Genomic DNA, 19419 nt, shown 5'->3' with positions numbered 1-19419 from the left:
CAGAGCCTACGTTTGAGCTTTGATGTGGCTCACTTGCGTCCAATCTCTGGACCAAGACCGTTTACAAGAGCTGGGTCGATTTACTGGGAGTTGGTACAAACTAACCTCAACAAGTTGTCATGAGTATGGGAATTTCTAATCATTCGGATCCAACATTAATCAATAATGACAAGAGATTAATGCAATTCAACAAAGTTTGGCCAAATAATGCAAAATACACATTAATACCAAGAGATGTAGCAATTATGGGTCTTATGTCAAAATAGCCCTTTAACTCGAACTATTTTCCAAAACGACCATTTTATAAATCTAATTACCAAAATGACCATGTAAATTATAAAGTTGTCAAATTATAGCCAAACTAAAAAATTTCATCCAGACTAATCAAATTTATTATATTCTCTCAAAATAATATAAATATATATACAAATTATGAAAATATTCTACAAAATTGAAAGATAGTAATACCAAGTACTCCGTATATCATAATTATTTTCAGAAAATTAACAAAACTATCAATTGGCCTATGAAATTACTTTTGAATGAAGGAAGATGATTTTTTTTTTAAGTTCCAAAGTAAAAAAAACAAAGTATGCACTTTCATAAAATATCAAAAAAAAAAAGAGAGAGAAAAAGAAGAACAATCTGCAAGTTTATTAAAAAAAATAACGTACAGACCCTACCATCAATGTAACTCAACAAGGATCCTCTCCATTTCTTTTCTCTCCATTTCCTCTCACAAACCCATTTAATAATATTATCTCATCTAACTCTATTAAACCTTTATTTTTATGTATAAATCGTGAACCGTTCGATGTTGACACGATACAATCTTAGCCGTTGATAGGTAATGGCCTCTCCATTTCTTTTTAGGAAATGGAGAGAATTTTGGCTCAATGTAACTATGTAAGATTGTAAATGTGTTTATTGATTTTCTAGATTTTAATGAAGATTTAACTTAAATTTTCTTATTTTCTAAACATCCTTAAATTTTCATATATTTTGAAAACAAATAATTTTTTCATATATCATTATAAACTAAAAATATCTATTTTTAAAAAAAAAAAAAATTTGAATACCATGTTTAGTTTAATTAGATATTCATAAATCATAATACTATGTTATTATATGGTCATTTTGGGGAATATAATGAAAATATGGTCATTTTGGTGAATAATTTAGGCCAAATGACTACTTTGACAAAAGACTCATAGAAAGGAGAAACTAAGATTAGATGTCTTGCTTCCAATAAAATGTAATGAAGGATGATTAAAACCTAATACAAAACCCAAAGAAGCCAAGCCCGCTAATTAACAAAAGTCGGCTTTGAAAACGTCATTACAGCGTAAGCGTTGACACGCGCCTATGCTCTGCCTCGTCATCCTTGGTTTCTTCTTTTCTTCCTTTTTCATTTTCATTGCCATGTCTTCTTAGCTTCTCTTGGACCTTGTTTTGGGCTTCTAATTGTGCTAATAGGTTTTGAGGAAGACTTGTTTGAGGACTTTCTAAAACCACAAACTTAATGAGACGGGAAGGAAAGGCAGCTCGAGAAATGCCACCAAAACTGCCTCAAATAGTAATGTCATAATATTACATCCTAAACACCTGCTATTCGTGCAATATCACATTAGTGGGCATCAATCGAGTATTGCGGAATTAACCTCTTTTATATACGCAAGGAGCGTGATCAATAAAGTATATTGTGAAGTACTCCGTATCAGTCCAATACACTTCTCGACTCAATTTTCAATTTTCATCTTGAGACATTCGAAAACAGTACAACTTCTTTGTGTTGTTAACACAAGAGTAAGGTTGTATATCCGACCTCCTCTCACTCCATATTTTGAGGAGTCTCACTGAAACCCTGAGTAATGTTGTTGTTGTGTTGTTGTAACTTGTTATCAAGCAGGAGCGTGATCCTTAGATGCTCCTTAGTTTTTGTTTCTTTCAAAAGTGAGATTAATTGAATAGGTACTTTGAAATTCTCCTTACTAAATTATGTATCAGTCGAGTTCGGTCATGGAAAAATTGTTGAAACAAATAGCATATTGTTTCAAAATGAGTCGACCTTGTGGAAGACAACCCCTTAAAACTAACACATACGAGTAATTTATTTGTTTAGTCATCTAACGGAGTTCACATACACCATAATCTCACCATGAGCGATCCCAAAAATAAAATAGTACGTATTATAAACATAGCTTATCGTTGTTCACTTGGTTGATATACGAGTATTTTTCTTTGGTACTCCGTATTTAGATTAGAGAAATACTGGTAATAAACAAGCAGCAAGAATATCGGATGAAATGGAGCATAATTTGTCCATGCTTCATAAATTAGTAGACCCTCCTGACGACGAAATGAGTGCAGAATACGATCAAGCAAGGACCATTGTCCATTGATGTATGCAGTAAATGTATGTAATAAAGGTTAGGTCATGTAAGTGTCCAATGTCACGTTCTTATGTACTAAAATCTTGTTAACTTCCATAAACTTTGATGCATTCTGTACTACTTGTCTCCCATTACTCCCCATTTTTTATATAAAACTTTCAAGTACTTCTTCGTGTTGATAACTTTGATGGCCCGGAATAACTACATCATATCCACCTAATTTTGTGTTTATTTATTTAACACATTCGTTATTTTGTTTTGAATGCCGAGTAATTCGCATTCGCTGCCTTTGGTATGCATTGATAATTAGTCATTTTAATTATAATGGCAGTTGATCGATATTTTAAGATGTTAATGTTTTATCATCAATAGCATAAAATCTCATTATAGACGCTATATATCCATCTATAACTAAAGACGGGTCAAATAGCTTGAAAGTGGTGACATTTTTTGCCCCACCACCCCACTTGTTGTTTGTCAATAGTCTGATATCACTACTCCCTTCATCTCAGTCAATAATTTACACTTGTTTTATTTTGTTACACTTGCTTTATCTTCCCCTCACAAAATAAAGCAAGTCTAAACTATTTAGTGGAACAGAAGGAGTACCTTTTTTTTTTTAAAAAAAAAAAAAAAACCCACCGTAGAGGTTAGATCTTTACTCATAAGTCACACGATGCAACAACATTAACAATGCTTGTAAGGAAATAGCTCGAGTAATATCGCTAATTATTTTCTCTATTTGTACCAGTGAAATCCGCAGTTATTATTCGATTCAGGATCGTAAATTGTATTAGTACTTCGCTAGTTCGCGATAAGAGCTCATTGTCACTACTTAAAAGGGATTCATTTTAAGACCCTACATAGAAATATCTAATGTACTAGTATAGTTTGAAATGTGATTCGTCTGATATTTTGAGGAAGAAAAAAACATAGATTTTCATTGGCTTGTTGAAGGTTTATGAATTTGAGGTACGTTGTATTATTATTACGTTGTCTTAGGGCCAACCAATATTGAAAATCAAGTATAAAGTCGCATAGTAGGGTAAATTGAGTATTATCAATTTATCATGGACCAGCACTCCTGGCTCCAGCATCCATATTTTGGACACACTCGTCTTCATTATTTTCCCTAATTTTGCATCCTTTTTTTTTCATACATTATCTTCACATTCTACTGCATTATCTTTGAATCAATTAACAATTACTCCCTCTATTTTTTTATATATGACTTCACATTTCGAGACACACATTTCTCTCTTCAATATCTTTCAAATTATATGCTTAAATATAGTGATATCTATATTCATATGAAAGAATTTTTCATAAGGAATTTAATGGTATAATTTTTATAATTTTTTACCAAATATATTTTTGTAAATATTAAAGTCAAAGGCTCACCTCGAAAAAGCAAAACGTCATATATTAAAAAATGGAGGGAGTACTTCATTTTATATACCAGTTTTCTAAACTAACTCCTTTTATAAATTTTTTAGATTACTTAAGATGCAGTTTTATCAAAAATTGCTTCAAAATTCCAAATTAGGTGATTTATTCCGTCTGTTTTTGAACTTATTATCCATTGTTATACCTTTAAAATATAAATATTTTTGAAGTTTGAAGCAAGTTTTGACCAAAAAAAACTGTATTATGCTAATTTACTCTTTTCTTTTAGGAAAATTTACGCGATATCTTTTCAATTGGTCTCCCTTGTGACGGGTTACCATTTGTGACGGATATTTTGTGAGATAAAATGGTAACAAAATGGGTTAGTGGAGAAAGGGGACCACATGAATAGTGTTGCAGAGAGAGAAAAAGTGGGTACATTGTGAGGTAAAATGGTATCCGTCTTCAGCTTGTGACGGATATGTCATGTCTTCAATGAGAATTGTTGATCTTTTCAATTAAGGTTTGACACTTTTGAACAACCCCGTCAAAGTAGGGTCAAATTAAATTGATTCATTAATCTCTGAAGTCACACTCCTTTAGCTGTGGCATGGCAATAGAACGGAAGATGACATCCCTCCAACAGCGTAATACAGGATTAATCCCGTGAAGGTGCTATTCCTTCAATTTCCCTTTTCGCATTTTGGTCCCATGCATGAGCTGTAAATCACACACTTTTTATTTCTTGACTTTAACATAATTTTATTGATTTATTGATTGGTTAAAACTTAGGAATTTAATTTTATTATTCATTTAAGGTTTTTATTAGGAGAAATATAATATGTTGTATTAATGTAAAATGTGTATTTATATTGCATTTTCTTAAATTTTGTTGCTTTGAATAACATGAATATGTTCAACTAGGGGTGATAATGTAGCCAGCCGAATAGGAGGTTGATCTTTCTAAGCTTGTGCACATGAAGCAAAACTCTCGAGCTCAAGTCAATATCGATCTCACTCGGCTTGTGATGAGTCATTGGGTTGAGATTATATATTCTGAAATCAAAATTTGTTATCCTACGAAATAAAAGCTGGTAAATTTATTTTATCTAATTTATAGCCTATCACTTACAGTTTGTTGTAAGAAAAACTACTCATTATTACTCGTATTTTGTTTAAGAGAACTATATGGATGATTTTCCATTTTTTTTATATATGGGTAGTTGTTTTTGAAGCTATTATTAGTTCCAACTGTTTTTAAAAAATACTCTGTAATTAATACTCCCTCCTATTCAGAATAACTGTCCCATTTGCCATTTTCGTCTATTCACATAACTGTTCCATTTCCCATATTTGAACATGTTTTTTTACTTTCCTACCCTTGACTCTTTTTTTTATTTACCACCTCAATCACCCATAAACCATCATATTCAATACTTTTCATTATTTAATTCCTATATTTTTACCCCTATACAATACTTTTCATTATTTTAACTTCATTCCTTAATTTTCGTGTTATTGTTCAAATGGGACATTTATTCCGAATAGGATGGAGTAGAATCAAAGTAAAAAAAATTAAAAAAAAAATAGAAAAGATTAAAGGATTCTTGAATTTGTCCTGTATGAGAGAATGAGATATGTTCATCCTGTCATTTCCGTGTCCCAAGTGCTGCGTCCAATCTCCATAAAGGATGGAATAAAGTTGTGAAAAATCTATCATTAGACCATCCCAAGTAAGGTCAATTGCTAGGTCATGACCTTGCTTGGTCACACTAATCATCAATTAACAAAAAAATTATGGTGACTTTGGAGAGAAGAGGTCAATTTGTGACCTTTGGTGATCAATTAGTGACCTTTGGTGGAGCAAATTGATCCAACTCATGACCTATATGTGGCGATATGTGATTGGTTGATAATATTAATAAAAATATATATATGTGAAAAAGTGATATAATGTGGAGAGATGTAATTGGTTGGAAAGTGAAAAATGATTGGATTGATGACCTAGGTCGTGACCTTCTGCTTGGGAGGGTGAAAGTAGGTCAAGATAAATAAAGTGGGATTAAGAGTAAAACAAGATCGTGACCTAATTAGCGCGACCTTTGCTTGGGGATGGTCTTAGGAAACCACAACTTTTGTGATTAGTACTCTATTATGGACAGTAAACTGTCTTTAGGTCATTATTTAACCTATTTAAAGGTTAAGAGGACTATTTGTATACAGTGTTAGCCTTTAGCTAAATCCCATCAATAGGGTTATGAGTTTATGACTTATACTCCCTTCAATTCCATATTTTCTTCCTATTATTTATGAGCGCGGGTATTAAGGAGAGTCATAAAATAAGAATAAAAGAGTTTGGTGAGGTTTGGTGATAGGAGAGAGATGAATAAAATACTCCCTCCATACCACACCAATGGTAACATTGAATTTTTCACACTTGTCGAGACACGTTTTGAAACGTAAATATCTTTTGTTACACCTTATTAAAAATTATAAAAATTTGATATTCTTGTAGCATTCATGACGATAAATCAAACAAAATCTCACATGACTATATTTTGTCTTATAGATTAAGAATAATATCGCAGATTCCCTACGACCATGAATAGTGGCAAAACGGTCAATGTTACCATTGGTCTGGTATGGAGGGAGTAAGAGTAAAAGTTTTCAAAATAAGTACCGGAAAAAAACCGTGAATAATTCGTTTTAGGAAATAAGGAAGAAAATATAGAATAGAAGGAGTATGACTTTAAATTGTACTGTAATATTATCCATCTACTTTATCGTGAAAACATCATTTCAATTAAAATTTTAAAGTGATAGTTAAGACGTTTCCTCGTTCAAATGCCCATTAAATTAAAAAGTGGACAATGTACAACTACAAGCCAATGATTTGAATAAAATTATGATAATTATGCATGGACACCTAGCCTAGAGTTGGGTTTTTATGCTAATCACATATTCCACTTTAAGATGTTACTAGGTTTGGTGTTCGGTCTTATTCGAACTATCTATATTACCATTTAAATTTTATTTTCTACGAAATATAATTGCGTTAGATTTGTTTAACACATATATTTATAAAGTATAATATATTATACTATGATATATCTTGAAATTATTATGAGGTGTAAAATTTAGCAACAAATTATGAGTCACATTTACTACTCCCGTTGTTAATATTATTACGTTTACTAGTCCTTCGGTTAATTACTGCTGTTTATTTAAATAAATACAAAATATTAGATTAGAATACTATTTAAGAGCGATCATTATTATTTACTAATTAAATTACAAATCTAATAAATTATGGAATATTGTATCTTTGGAGACTCTTGATTTTATTTATGTCTTTATAGTTTCCAAAACCAAATTTATTATATTTATATGTTTGACGATTAACTTGTTTTAAAGACAATTGTATCCAATTCAAAATCCTTTTTTATTTCTATTTTATTTGAATCGCTTGTGACTTGTGAGTATCGAAGTATTTAGATAATAATATTATATGCACATACATATCCTTAATTAGAAGTTTGAATGAGCATAATGATATCTGTTAGGATGCAAATTCATGTCTCACATCGGTAGAATAAATATGGAAGATCATCTTTATAAATGTCCAGAAAATATAATAGTATGAGGCCTTCTGGGAAGGAGTCCAAGAGTAAATCCGTGAAAGCTTGGCCCAAAGCGGACAATATCGCACTGTTATGGACAGTGAACACAGATGCAGGAGAGACCCAACACAGAATATTCACGCTTCCGCACAACAAGTGGTATCAGAGTACAAGGTTCGACTTGGGCTAGACACAGAGATTCATCAGGCAAGACTTGAAGGTGGACGTACACTATAAGACGTGGAACTCCTATAGCTCGAGGGAGAGTTAATATGTTCGCGAGAAGCGACATGGTCTCACGGCGTTGAGACATGGCTGTCCAACAGAAGATCGTCAGCGACCCAACGAGGTGGCTAAGGCTTAATGGAGGCAACAAAAGCGGTTCATGGTAAGTCCAAAGGCTGTCCGGTGTGACGCGCTGAGGCAGTGGATTCGGACCCAGTCCAGGGTATATTGGATGCAGAGGAGTTTGGTACGCAAGTGTAGCACATGCCCCGTGAGACACATGGTGTGTCGTTTAAGAGGAGGTTATCAAGACTTGGTGATGCAGGTGTCTAGACGTTGGGGGCTGTAGGTTGTGGGAGTAGAGTTCTCCATGTCGGTCAAGGTTCGAGTCAAGATGATGGTCCTTGGTTTGAGGGGAGGATTGTTAGGGTGCAAACACATGTCCCACATCGGTAGAATAAAGATGGAAGATTATCTTTATAAGTGTCCAGAAAATATAATAGTATGAGACCTTTTGGAAAGGAACCCAAGAGTAAATCTGTGAGGGCTTGGCCCAAAGCGGACAATATCGTACTATTCTGGACAGTGGACACAGATGCAGCAGATGCCCAACACGGGATATTCACGTTTCCGCACAACAATATCTTATATGTATGATTATTGATTTTAGCAATTCTCATTGTAAAATTTCAGCCAGGGCGAATGGGTAATAGATAAAGAAAAATCAAAAAATCTAGAAAATTTTAATTAAAATTTTTGTGCTAACTCTCCTAGGTCCACCGCTCCCTATAGATGAGTTAGGTCTCCGCGTAAATGTGTAATGTGATTGCGTATGAAGCGGAAACTTGAGAAAGAAGACTGACTTACCTTAGTGCGTTGAGTTGATGATCTTCTAACCCAGGAAGTTATCAGGTATTCTCTTGCCATCATCAATGACTGTCTCCACCCAAGAATGGCTGTCGGATTGCTTCTTTCCAGGGGCGGAGCCAGGATTGAAAATTTGGGGTAGCGAAAGACGAAAGTAGCGTGAAGCCGTGAACACAATAACATAGAATTTTTTTTATAAATAATTCGTTTTTTATCGTCAATAAGAACTACACTTTCAATTTGAAAATACGAAAAAAATGTTTTCGCGATTATTGACGGGAATGACGGTGCCTCAAATCCTAGGTAGTTAAGACCTTCCATCAAGCATTTGTTTTGCGAGAACAATTCGTATGACCATCAAACGTAACTAATAAAAAACACTAAAACTTGGGAGAGACGTCTTTCAATAAATTATTGAGGGACCAGTTTTTCGCACCCTTTTATTTGTATTTCGTGACCGTTTTATTGTTGATCGTAACATAGTAATTTCGTACCTATTTACATAATAAATGTACCTATTTTATCTTAAATCATGATTTGTACCTATTTTATTACCTTTTTTTACCACTTTTTCTAAAAATTGTAATATGGTCTCTCATCAAAGCATATTAAAAGACCGTCTCTAAGGAGACCTACTCTGTTCTTTTAGGGAAATAGAGTTGGGAATTAGAGAATAGGATATTAGGATAGATATTATTATTTTATCTTAAATCATATTTTGTACCTATTTTATTACCTTTTTTACCATTTTTTCTTAAAATTGTATTATGGTCTCTCAACAAAGCATATTAAGAGACCGTCTCTAAGGAGACATACTCTGTTTTCTTAGGGAAATAGAGTTGGGAATTAGAGAATATGATATTAGGAGAGATATTATTTAGGTTAAAAGATAATGTGGGTACCATATATAAACAATATACAACTCAACACGTGAAAAAAATTGCTTATTGTAGGAGTTGAACTCGCAACTCCTCCAATATGTATCTTTATCTTTCCACTGACCATGTACGTTCCGATCTAACCTAAACATATTATTTATTTATCCTTTGACAAATATCAGCGATATATGGAGTAGCAAAATTTCAACTTCTTAGTCAAATTTTTGGGATTTGGGGTAGCGGTTGCTACCCCATGCTACTATGGTAGCTACGCCTCTGCTTCTTTCACACCATTTTCGTTATATATTGCTTTCGGAGGCTGCTTTTGGAGTAAAATTGCTAAATTACGTTCTTACGGAGTATTTTATTAGTTACTAGTTACATCTTTAAAATTACTCTTCCTCTCATTTTTATTCTCCTTCTTTTTATATTGGGATTATTTAAGAAAAATAATGAAAAATCAAATTTACCCCTTAAATCAAAGAAGAGTTGAGATATTAATTTTATGGAGGTTATGGTGGTAGTTAGTTATCTGTGGGATAAAATTTGAAGGGAAGGGGTAGGGCTGTCAATGATATGAGCCGGCTCGTTGAGCCCTCGGAATCGGCTCGGTCAAAGTTCGGCTCGTGCTCGGTCAAAACGAGTTCGAGCTCGAGCCGAGCTTTGCTAAATACGAGCCGAGCCCTGGGCTCGGCTCGGAAGCTCGTTTGGGCTTGTTTATAATTTTTTTTTGTATAATCATTATGTTGTAGTGTTATGTTTATTTCAAATTATATGTTATTTAGACATTTATATAAGTATATTATGATATAATATTTTTTAGCATTTTATAATTTAGTTGTTTTCCAAAAATATTTATATTTAATTAGATTTATAAAGTGAGAAAGTGAAAATATATAATGACAAAACGAGCTCGAATCGAACTCGAGCTTTTCCCGAGCCGAGCTCGAGTCTCAATTTTTTAGGGTCGACAAGCTTCGAGCCGAGCCCGAGCTCGAGCTAAAAAATTCGAGCCACGCCCGAGCCCACCCGAACTCAAGCTCAGCTCGGATGGTTTACACCACTAGGTAGGGGACAATAAAAATGGGAAGGAGGGAGTATTGTTTTGTCCTTCTTAAATTCTTCTTTAATAATGGCCAGAGTGCCCACACTTTGTTAATTTGCAATGACTTAATAAAAAAAACCATAAATTAGCAGTGTTATTAATAATGATTAATGTATTAATTAACGATGAATTAAGGACAAACTTTGAACTAGTGAATCAAGATTTTAATTAAACGAAAATTAAAGCAATGATTTTAATTTTTTTTTAGCGAACAATGATTTAAATTAGGATAAAAAAAAAGTAACTATTAAGAATGAAAAATTTTAAACCACCATAATTTGGTGTCTGAGTGTGTCCGATTTCGACGAAAAGTTTATCATCTTGTTATATCAACGAGACGAACACAATGAAAAAAAAATGAGACCTGATTCATTTGTGTGGTTTACCCAAATTGACCCCTACCTTCCAATTCATGTGGAAAAAAGGAACCAGTCAGGGTTAGGGATGGCAATAGGTAAGGTCTGGGTAGGATTGTATAGGATTCATATCCATATTCATATTATATATGTTGGATCTATATCCGACCCATATCCACAGGGTCCAAAATTTTCAGACCCATATCCAGATCCACAGGATCTGGGTAGGATATGGGTCTTAAATGGGTCCGATCTTTTTAAAATTCTTTCGTTAATTTTCTCATCTTCTAAATGTATTTTCACTATTAAAATTACATAAAACGCATTAGAATGCTTAATAGAATTATGGATATAAAATATGTCGATATTTATCATGATAAAGTAACAAATTACCGCGTATATTATTATTTTTACGATGAAAAAGTTATTTCTTATTTCTCGAATACTTAAATTAGGTTTTAAATTCGTTAATGACCATGAAATAAGAAAATTGACATAAGTGAATTGAATAAAAGATAAGAAAACATGACTTCTATAAACGTTAATTATTCTTATATATCTAAAATCTAAAAATAAAATAAAAAATATGGATCTGGGTAGGGTCTAGATCTTAGCGACCAGATCCATATCCATATCCATATCCACGTAAATTTTTCTAGATCCATATCCATTGGATCCATAAAAATGAGATCCATATCCGCTCCATCAGGATCCGATCCAGCGGATATGGGTAGGATTCTGGATCCACTGTCATCCCTAGCCAGGGCTAGTTAGTGTCATTCACACAAACTGGCCAGCCCAAATAATTGTAGATCACACAAGCTGGTCATCGCTTGTTCATGTTTTTCCACATGAATTGGCCCGGGCCAGCTCGTGTAAACTACACAAATGGATTTAAGTCTCGAAAAAAATCCATTAATAATAGGACCAATCTTCAAGACGAACGGTTTTAATTTAGAGGAATTAGTGATAGGTACAATCTTCGGGATTATGGATTTCTGGTAGACAAATATACCTAGTGGTTTTTCCGACATGGGGGATATGGGGAGATTAAGTAAGTGCTAAGAAAAACTAATAACAAGCCCAAACAAGCTTTAGGGCTAAGTTTATACAATTGGTCTCCCTTGTGACGGGTTACCATTTGTGACGGATATTTTGTGAGATAAAATGGTAACAAAATGGGTTAGTGGAGAAAGGGGACCACATGAATAGTGTTGCAGAGAGAGAAAAAGTGGGTACATTGTGAGGTAAAATGGTATCCGTCTTCAACTTGTGACGAATATGTCATGTCTTCAATGAGAATTTGTGAAGTTTATATTACCTCGGATTTGTCAAGATTAGGTTTGAGATTCAGTTTGAAAGAACTTGATCCGAGCTTTGACTAAACTAACTTCGAGGACTCAACGATTTGACTCTAATCAATTACAACCCTAATTAATTATAGGATTAATAAACTTACCCTAATGCTAAGTTTTTAATTTTCATGCCGCTCTAGCTAGATCCCCTCTTACCAACCAAAGGTAGAGTACTAGAGTGTACCATAGTACAACTACCAAACTACCAATAATTCACACATGCTAGTGCCATTCTTCACTCTATTGTCTAAAATGTACCGTAATTAAATTTCAGTAGATGATCCTTTAATTGGTTGCTGGTCTAAATTAGCATTTGGAATGCCATCTAAGCATTACAATGACTCTTTAATTTGTTTGGCTACAATTGTATTTCAAATGCCATCTAAGCAATACAACGACCCATTAATTTGATGTATATGTGCCAAAACAAATTGACCTATCGGATTTGTTTTTTTTCTAAATTTTTAGTTAAGATGCCATCTAAGCAAATATAATGACCTTTTAAATTGTGTGTCTAAGATAAGCTATACACCTCCAAATTTGTTCATAGTAAGTCTCACTAGTTAGGAATTTCAAACATATCTAACATATAAACCACATATAGGAAGAACTAATATGCATGGCACCTAAACCACATATAAGAAGAACTAATAAGACACATAAGAAGAACTAATAAGACACCTAAAAGGACAATAATGAGACAGTTAAATTCAGCTGGATTCGAATTCATACAAGTTGATCCTAGACTATACAACCAGTATGAAATCAAAACTTAAGTATGAAGTTAACATAAGTCATTGCAAAAAGAGGTCAAGGACGAACGTAGTCCATTTGGTGACCTAATAAGTGTCGTCTTTTGATTGGTTGAACACAAATAAAAAAGAAAAAGTATGAGAGATGGTTTGGTGGAATAGAAAATGTGGAAAATGATTGAGAAAGTCGAAAGTTGGAAAATAACGTTTTTGATAACCTGTGTGGTGAATTTTTGAATGTGATGGGTAAGTGGATCAAGATAAATAAAATAGGATTAAGAGTTAAAATATTACTGACGTATTCAAGTTAATTTTCTGAATGGGGATGATCATCTAATATTCTAATGTACTTGTTCAAACAATATTTCAAAATACATCAATGGGCACCGAGTTGAGAACAAGAGAGAAACTTTGGTGAATAATGTAATAGAATTATGCATGGAACTGGAAGGTCCGAATATGAAATACCATGAATTTGGTGTACAATCACCAACCTGAAAATCTAGAAATTTAAGAAAGTCAGGTTCCCAAGAAAAAAGGGCAGTTGCTGTTGAAGATAAAGAAAGAAATGGGCCACTCCTACATTTGTATTCTTCAAATTAAAGGTACTATATATATTCTCCATTTTGCAGTTTTACAGTTCATCCTTCTACTACTCTCAAAATATCACATCTACAGTACTCGTAATAATTTGCTTTGCCTTTGAATTAGCACAATATCTCTTAAGACCTTTAACGTATACGGAGTAGAAAAAAGGTGATCGAAGATGGATCATTTCGTTAACTTTTTTTTTAGGAAACTTTATATCTTTTTTTTATTCTTAATTTGTCATTTTCCCCTACTTAATTAGAGATGGAAGTGAAGACGTGAATTGTTGGGCTTACACACCCCAATAAGGTCCATGACTCATTTTAACACGACATGAGATTGACACGATCCAGCACAACACGTCATGGGCTGTGGCCCGTGGGTCATGCCTGGGGCAAAGTTTGAGAAAAATAACCTAGGCATAATACAACCCACTTGAACACGACATGCTTAGGCAGTTAGGCACACTCAAATTCTCAATAAACAATAAGGCTGAAAAGATGGAATTGCTTGGGTATGCCCGGGCATCAGGGACGGATCCAGGATTTAATGTATGGGTGTCAAGATACAGCTCACCCATGATAAAGACACTGAAAAAGAGGAGAGAGTTGTCTATCATATAAACCAATGAGTTACTCCACCCATTGCAAATTGGTTTTGGGATGAAATCTTCTTGGACTTATAAGTCGAACTTTCTCTCCTCCATGCGGGTGCGGCTCAGGCCCGATAACGGAACTTATCAATGGGGATAGAAAAAAAAAGATAGTCGGGTGCGGCTCAGGCCCGATAACGAAACTTATTAATGGGGGTAGGAAAAAAAAGATAGTCTATATATATGCATATAAAGGGAATTGAACTCGGGGCAATTGGTGAAAACCAAAGCTTTTACCATTGAACCACAAAATGTTTATTGCACATTTAATGGAATAATATTCATTTATCTACTATTCAACAATAATTGGGGTAGCAAAATCCCATCTTTTAAACCACTTTTTTTTTTATGTCTAGGGTAGCAGCCGCTACCCCTTGCTACTAAGTGTGTTCGCCCCTTCCGGGCATGGCTCATGATGAGTCTTGCCGTGGTTGAGCTGGCAATTTGCTATTTTCATTTCACTTTTTTTTTTATGTTTGGGGTAGCGGCCGCTACCCCTTGCTGCTAAATGTGTCCGCCCCTGCCGGGCATGGCTCATGATGAGTCTTGTCGTGGTTGAGCTGCCAATTTGCTATTTTCATTTCACTGGCGGATCGCTACCCCTTGCTACTAAGACTGTCCACCCATGTCGGGCATGGCTCATGATGAGTCTTGCCGTGGTTGAGCTGCCAATTTGCTATTTTCATTTCACTGGCACGATTCGTGCCATTTTTTTTACTAGGCACGATGGACTAACACAAGGCACAATCCACTTCTATCTCTACAATAAGTCAACTACCGCTTTTTCCTTGAAAACCCACTTCCATCTCTACAAATTAAGTATTATCTTCATTTCGGTTAACAATTATTTATTACTTTTAGCACAAAATTCAAGTTATGAAAGAAAATCGGAAATTGATTAATTATTTGTATTATTTTATCAACTTGCATGTGTTTTTTAATTAAAAGAAACTTATCATAAATGAAAATAAATAACTATTGTATTAGCTGATACACCCAAAAAAGCATTAGATAACAATTTAGCAAAGAGAACTATATATCACTATAGCCTTTAGGGCTGTAAATGATCTGAGCTGGCTCGTAGAGCCCTCGGAATCATCTCGGCTCGAAATCGGTCAAAAATGATTTCGAGCCGCTTCCGAGCCTTAGTAGAGCTCGAAAGCTGGTCTCTTTTAAGCTTGTTTTATTTTTTATTATTTTAAAATTTTGGTATTCAAATTTTACAATTACTTTTGTTCTTAATAAAATGTTATTTGATCAATTATGATTATATTTTTGTTATACTGCCTCTCAGTCACTATATTGTTCCCATTTGATATGTGCATAATACTTAAGGAAAAGTATTAAAATAGGAGTAAAAGAATTGTGTGGGGTTGGTGATAGGAGAGAGGGATGAATTATTATAGTTAAATAAAGAATTGTGGGGTCAAAATATAAAGGAAAATAATAAAATAGGAGTAAAAGAGTTGTGTGGGGTTTGGGGATAGGAGAGAGGAATGAATAAAATAAGAGTAAAAGTTTCTAAAAATAGAAAGGGGAACATTAATTGAATAATCCGTTTCGGAAAAGAGGGAACATTATAGTTACTGGGAGGGAGTATTTTATAAGCATTTTATATTTGCTTTTTTTTTCTTAAAATATATTTTTTTAATTTATTTAAAAGTTAAAGAAATAAAGAAAATAATGATTTAACCGAGCTGATTCTGAGTTTTAACTTTTTTAAGATCAGAAAATTCCGAGCCGATTTTGAGCTCAAGCTAAAGTTTCTGACCCGATTTCAAGTCTACCCGAACTCGAGCTCAAATCGGCTCGGTTACACACCTAATGGCCTTATTCTTTACGAGTTAGATTCAACTTATTTCATTTCAATTTAACTCGGTTTTATTCAATTCACTTCAATACGGCTCAGCTCTGCTTCTACACAAATTATCTCTTACTTCAACTTCATTCAATTCCAGTTCATTCACTTAATTCAGCTCAACTTAATTTAGCTTATTTCAACCGAATAAAACAAAACCTATTTTCAAAAATATTAATTTCAATGTTGGTTGCTTTAGAATAATTCTTCAAATTATTTGGTCCAAATCAAACAAATTGGCAATTCACAATTCAATTCAATCCAATTTTCTTCAAAAATCACCCAATTCTCACACACACTCACATAGTCACCACACCACCACAACATTCAATCAAGCCAAGTGGACACTTAATTAACTGCAGCTGTCTCCAGCCCATTCAATTCAATTTCCCTCTTCCCCCTCCTATAAACCCCCATTTCCATCCCCTTCCCTTACTCACACTCTTCTTTCCACTTCCTCTCTATCTAAACAATCAAAAAAAAAATGTCACCCCAAAACCCCATTTTCTCCCTCTTAATTACCCTCACATTATCACTAACATTAACATTATTATGTACAGCATCACCCCCACAAGAAGATAAACTACAAACCCTAGATATTAAACCAGAAATAATCAACCCAAAAATCCCTAATTTAAGAAACTCTAAAAAATTTGAAGGTTCTTCAAATTTAGTAGACTTAAAATACCACATGGGCCCAGTTCTCTCTTCCTCTCCTATTAATGTATACATCATATGGTACGGTCGATGGGCTGCGAAACAACAGTCCATCATCAAGGATTTCATCCACTCCATTTCGCCTTCGGAAAACCCCAAGGCGAAAGCGGAGGAGGTTAATACGGTGTCGGATTGGTGGAAAACGGTTTCGCTTTATACTGATCAGACCGGTGCTAATGTGTCCAGGAATATTCTGGTTGCCGGGGAATATTCCGATCATAAGTATTCTCAGGGGACCCACTTGACTAGATTGTCTGTGCAGCTGGTGATTGCTAATGCTGTCAAAACGGCGCCGTTTCCTGTGGATCATAAGCATGGGATTTATTTGATTTTGACGGCTACCGATGTTACTATGCAGGATTATTGCAGGGCTGTTTGTGGATTTCATTACTTCACTTTTCCCTCTTTAGTCGGGTATGTTTATCTTTGAATTTCGGTCTCTATTAGAGCAATAGCAATAGTAGAACTTTATATAAAGTTTTTCATATGCCATGTCACAATGCACCAACCCCAATTTTTAAGAATTTTTGTTCACAATAGAAGAATTTTATATGAAGTTCTTTGATGGAAAAAAACCATAAAATAAATAATGTAAAATGGTTTCTCACATTTTACAAAGTTATATTTATTGGTTGTACATTTTTCAATATTTTAGAACTTGGTTCTTATTTTAGAACTGGTTCTTAAAAATAAGAACAACTTTTAAATGCAATAGAATAACTTTTAAAATAAAGTTCTTGGTGACAACACCAATGCTAAGAACTACTATTGTTATTGCTCTTATTTGTTTAGCTTTGATTAAAATATTCTCATGGAGAATTAAAACAAAAAAAGTAAATAAATGATCGGTAGTGAGGAAGTAGTAATTTTGGGATTGTTTATGTCATAGTATTGAATTTAGTTTTAGATTTGATGCCTGGATATTTGAGATAACTTGATTTTGAATTAATTTTAGGTACTTGAAATTTTGAGCTAAATTGAATTTGAAGTTACTGTCTGAAAGAGTAAAGTAACTTTAATTTTTGTCCTTTGATTTCATTAAATTCACCTCGGGGCAATCTATATTTGAAATACACAAAATTCTCACTTTGTCGGTCTAAAGTTATAAATAAAGTTGTAAACTGGTCAAATATTACCCAACTTTCATAATAAGACAAACAATAAGTGATATGTCACCACTTTGTCTTATTATGTAAGTGGTGATATATTTGACCCGTCTACGTTTTAGACGGATATGTCCATCTAAGGTGAGACTAATTGTTTGAAATATTTAGGACTTTGGTGTGTTGATATTTGAATTTTTTCCATTTTAGTGATCTTAACTTAACTAGCTTTATGTCATAATTATCGTGTGAGAGAAGGATCGTCTCACACGCTAAGACAGTCTTATTTTATCATTTGTGACCAATATCACGTCTTATACGGTAAGACGGTCTCATTCTATAATTATTGCTGAATAGTGTTTTCTGTAAATATGATAGCGAACTCCAACTAATTGAATTGAATCAACTAATTGAATTGAATTTGATTAGGTACACGCTGCCATACGCTTGGATAGGGAACTCTGGGAAGCAATGCGCAGACGTCTGCGCATACCCTTTCGCCATCCCGGCATACATGACCGGTGGAGGCTTAACCGCCTTGAAACCACCAAACAATGACGTAGGCGTGGATGGGATGATAAGCGTAATAGGACACGAACTAGCTGAGCTTTCATCGAACCCATTGATCAATGCCTGGTACGCAGGCGAAGACCCGACAGCTCCAACTGAGATTGGGGACTTGTGTGAAGGGTTGTATGGGACCGGTGGCGGTGGCGGGTACACCGGACAAGTGATGAGGGATAGGGGAGGAAAGACATATAATTTGTTAGGGAGAAATGGGAGGAAGTTCTTGGTTCAATGGCTATGGAGCCCTGTTTTGAAAGCTTGTGTTGGTCCTAATGCTATGGATTAAGGTTCAATATTTTTGAGCTTAATACATATTTTCGGGCTTAAATAAACATTTTTAAGAAACTCTACTTCATGGGATCGACCCTGGGCCAAGACACCGCCGTTGTATTACTTTGTGATCGTATTCTGAGGCGGTATTGTCGACTAAAATCATGAGGGGGTGATTGAATAATATAGAAATTTAGATAGGGATTATTTTTTAAAAAAAATTAGTTAATTATTATATTATATAGTGTAGTATTATATGTAAAGTAGTGGATTAGTATTTTTGGATATCTTTATTTTGAAAAATATACACTCATGAGTGGAGAAAAGGTGGGAAGTAGAAATTCAAGGGTTGTGGAGTTGTGGTCTCATGGAGGATATGTGCCATTTAGTTTTGTTGTATTGGTTTCTTGCTCATGTAAATTATGTATTCTTTGTTGCTTTGGTTATCCATATACAACTTTTTTTATATCCTGTTACCCCTTTATTCTAGAACGTCTTCATTATCTTTTTCACGTAAACAAATAACTGAGATAGAGGAAGTATTATATAGTAAATGATTTTTTTCAATGTTAACTTAGAAACTAGGAAGCACTCTTCCTCTTCTTCTTGTCCTTTCTTGCAAAGAAAGAAGAAATTTGCATAGTTGCATGATTACAAGTTTTCAAAATTCCATGAAACAAAATTTTTGAGAGGGGATTCTCTATTTAACTTTGTTTTCAATCTCCTA

At 34.1% G+C, this 19419-nt stretch overlaps 1 protein-coding gene across 1 annotated transcript; it reads left to right on the top strand.

The window, feature by feature from the left end:
* Positions 1-16440: 16440 nt before the first annotated feature.
* Positions 16441-19158, top strand: LOC141599464 (protein EXORDIUM-like 5). The gene is made up of 2 exons (XM_074419478.1): positions 16441-17166; positions 18285-19158. The coding sequence occupies exons 1-2, from the start codon at positions 16520-16522 to the stop codon at positions 18706-18708; spliced, it is 1071 nt and encodes a 356-aa protein (XP_074275579.1). The 5' UTR covers positions 16441-16519; the 3' UTR covers positions 18709-19158.
* Positions 19159-19419: the final 261 nt, after the last annotated feature.

This window comes from Silene latifolia, chromosome 9, assembly GCF_048544455.1.
Source record: "Silene latifolia isolate original U9 population chromosome 9, ASM4854445v1, whole genome shotgun sequence".
NCBI lineage: Eukaryota > Viridiplantae > Streptophyta > Magnoliopsida > Caryophyllales > Caryophyllaceae > Silene > Silene latifolia.
This window is presented reverse-complemented; position numbering and strand designations above follow the sequence as displayed.

What these genes read in the sequence shown, in the direction of transcription:
- LOC141599464 (XM_074419478.1), top strand. Translation starts at nt 16,520, where the DNA reads ATGTCACCCCAAAACCCCATTTTCTCCCTCTTAATTACCCTCACATTA. An exon ending in ACTTTTCCCTCTTTAGTCGG is followed by an intron (nt 17,167 to 18,284) that starts GTATGTTTATCT and finishes GAATTTGATTAG; the next exon opens with GTACACGCTGCCATACGCTT.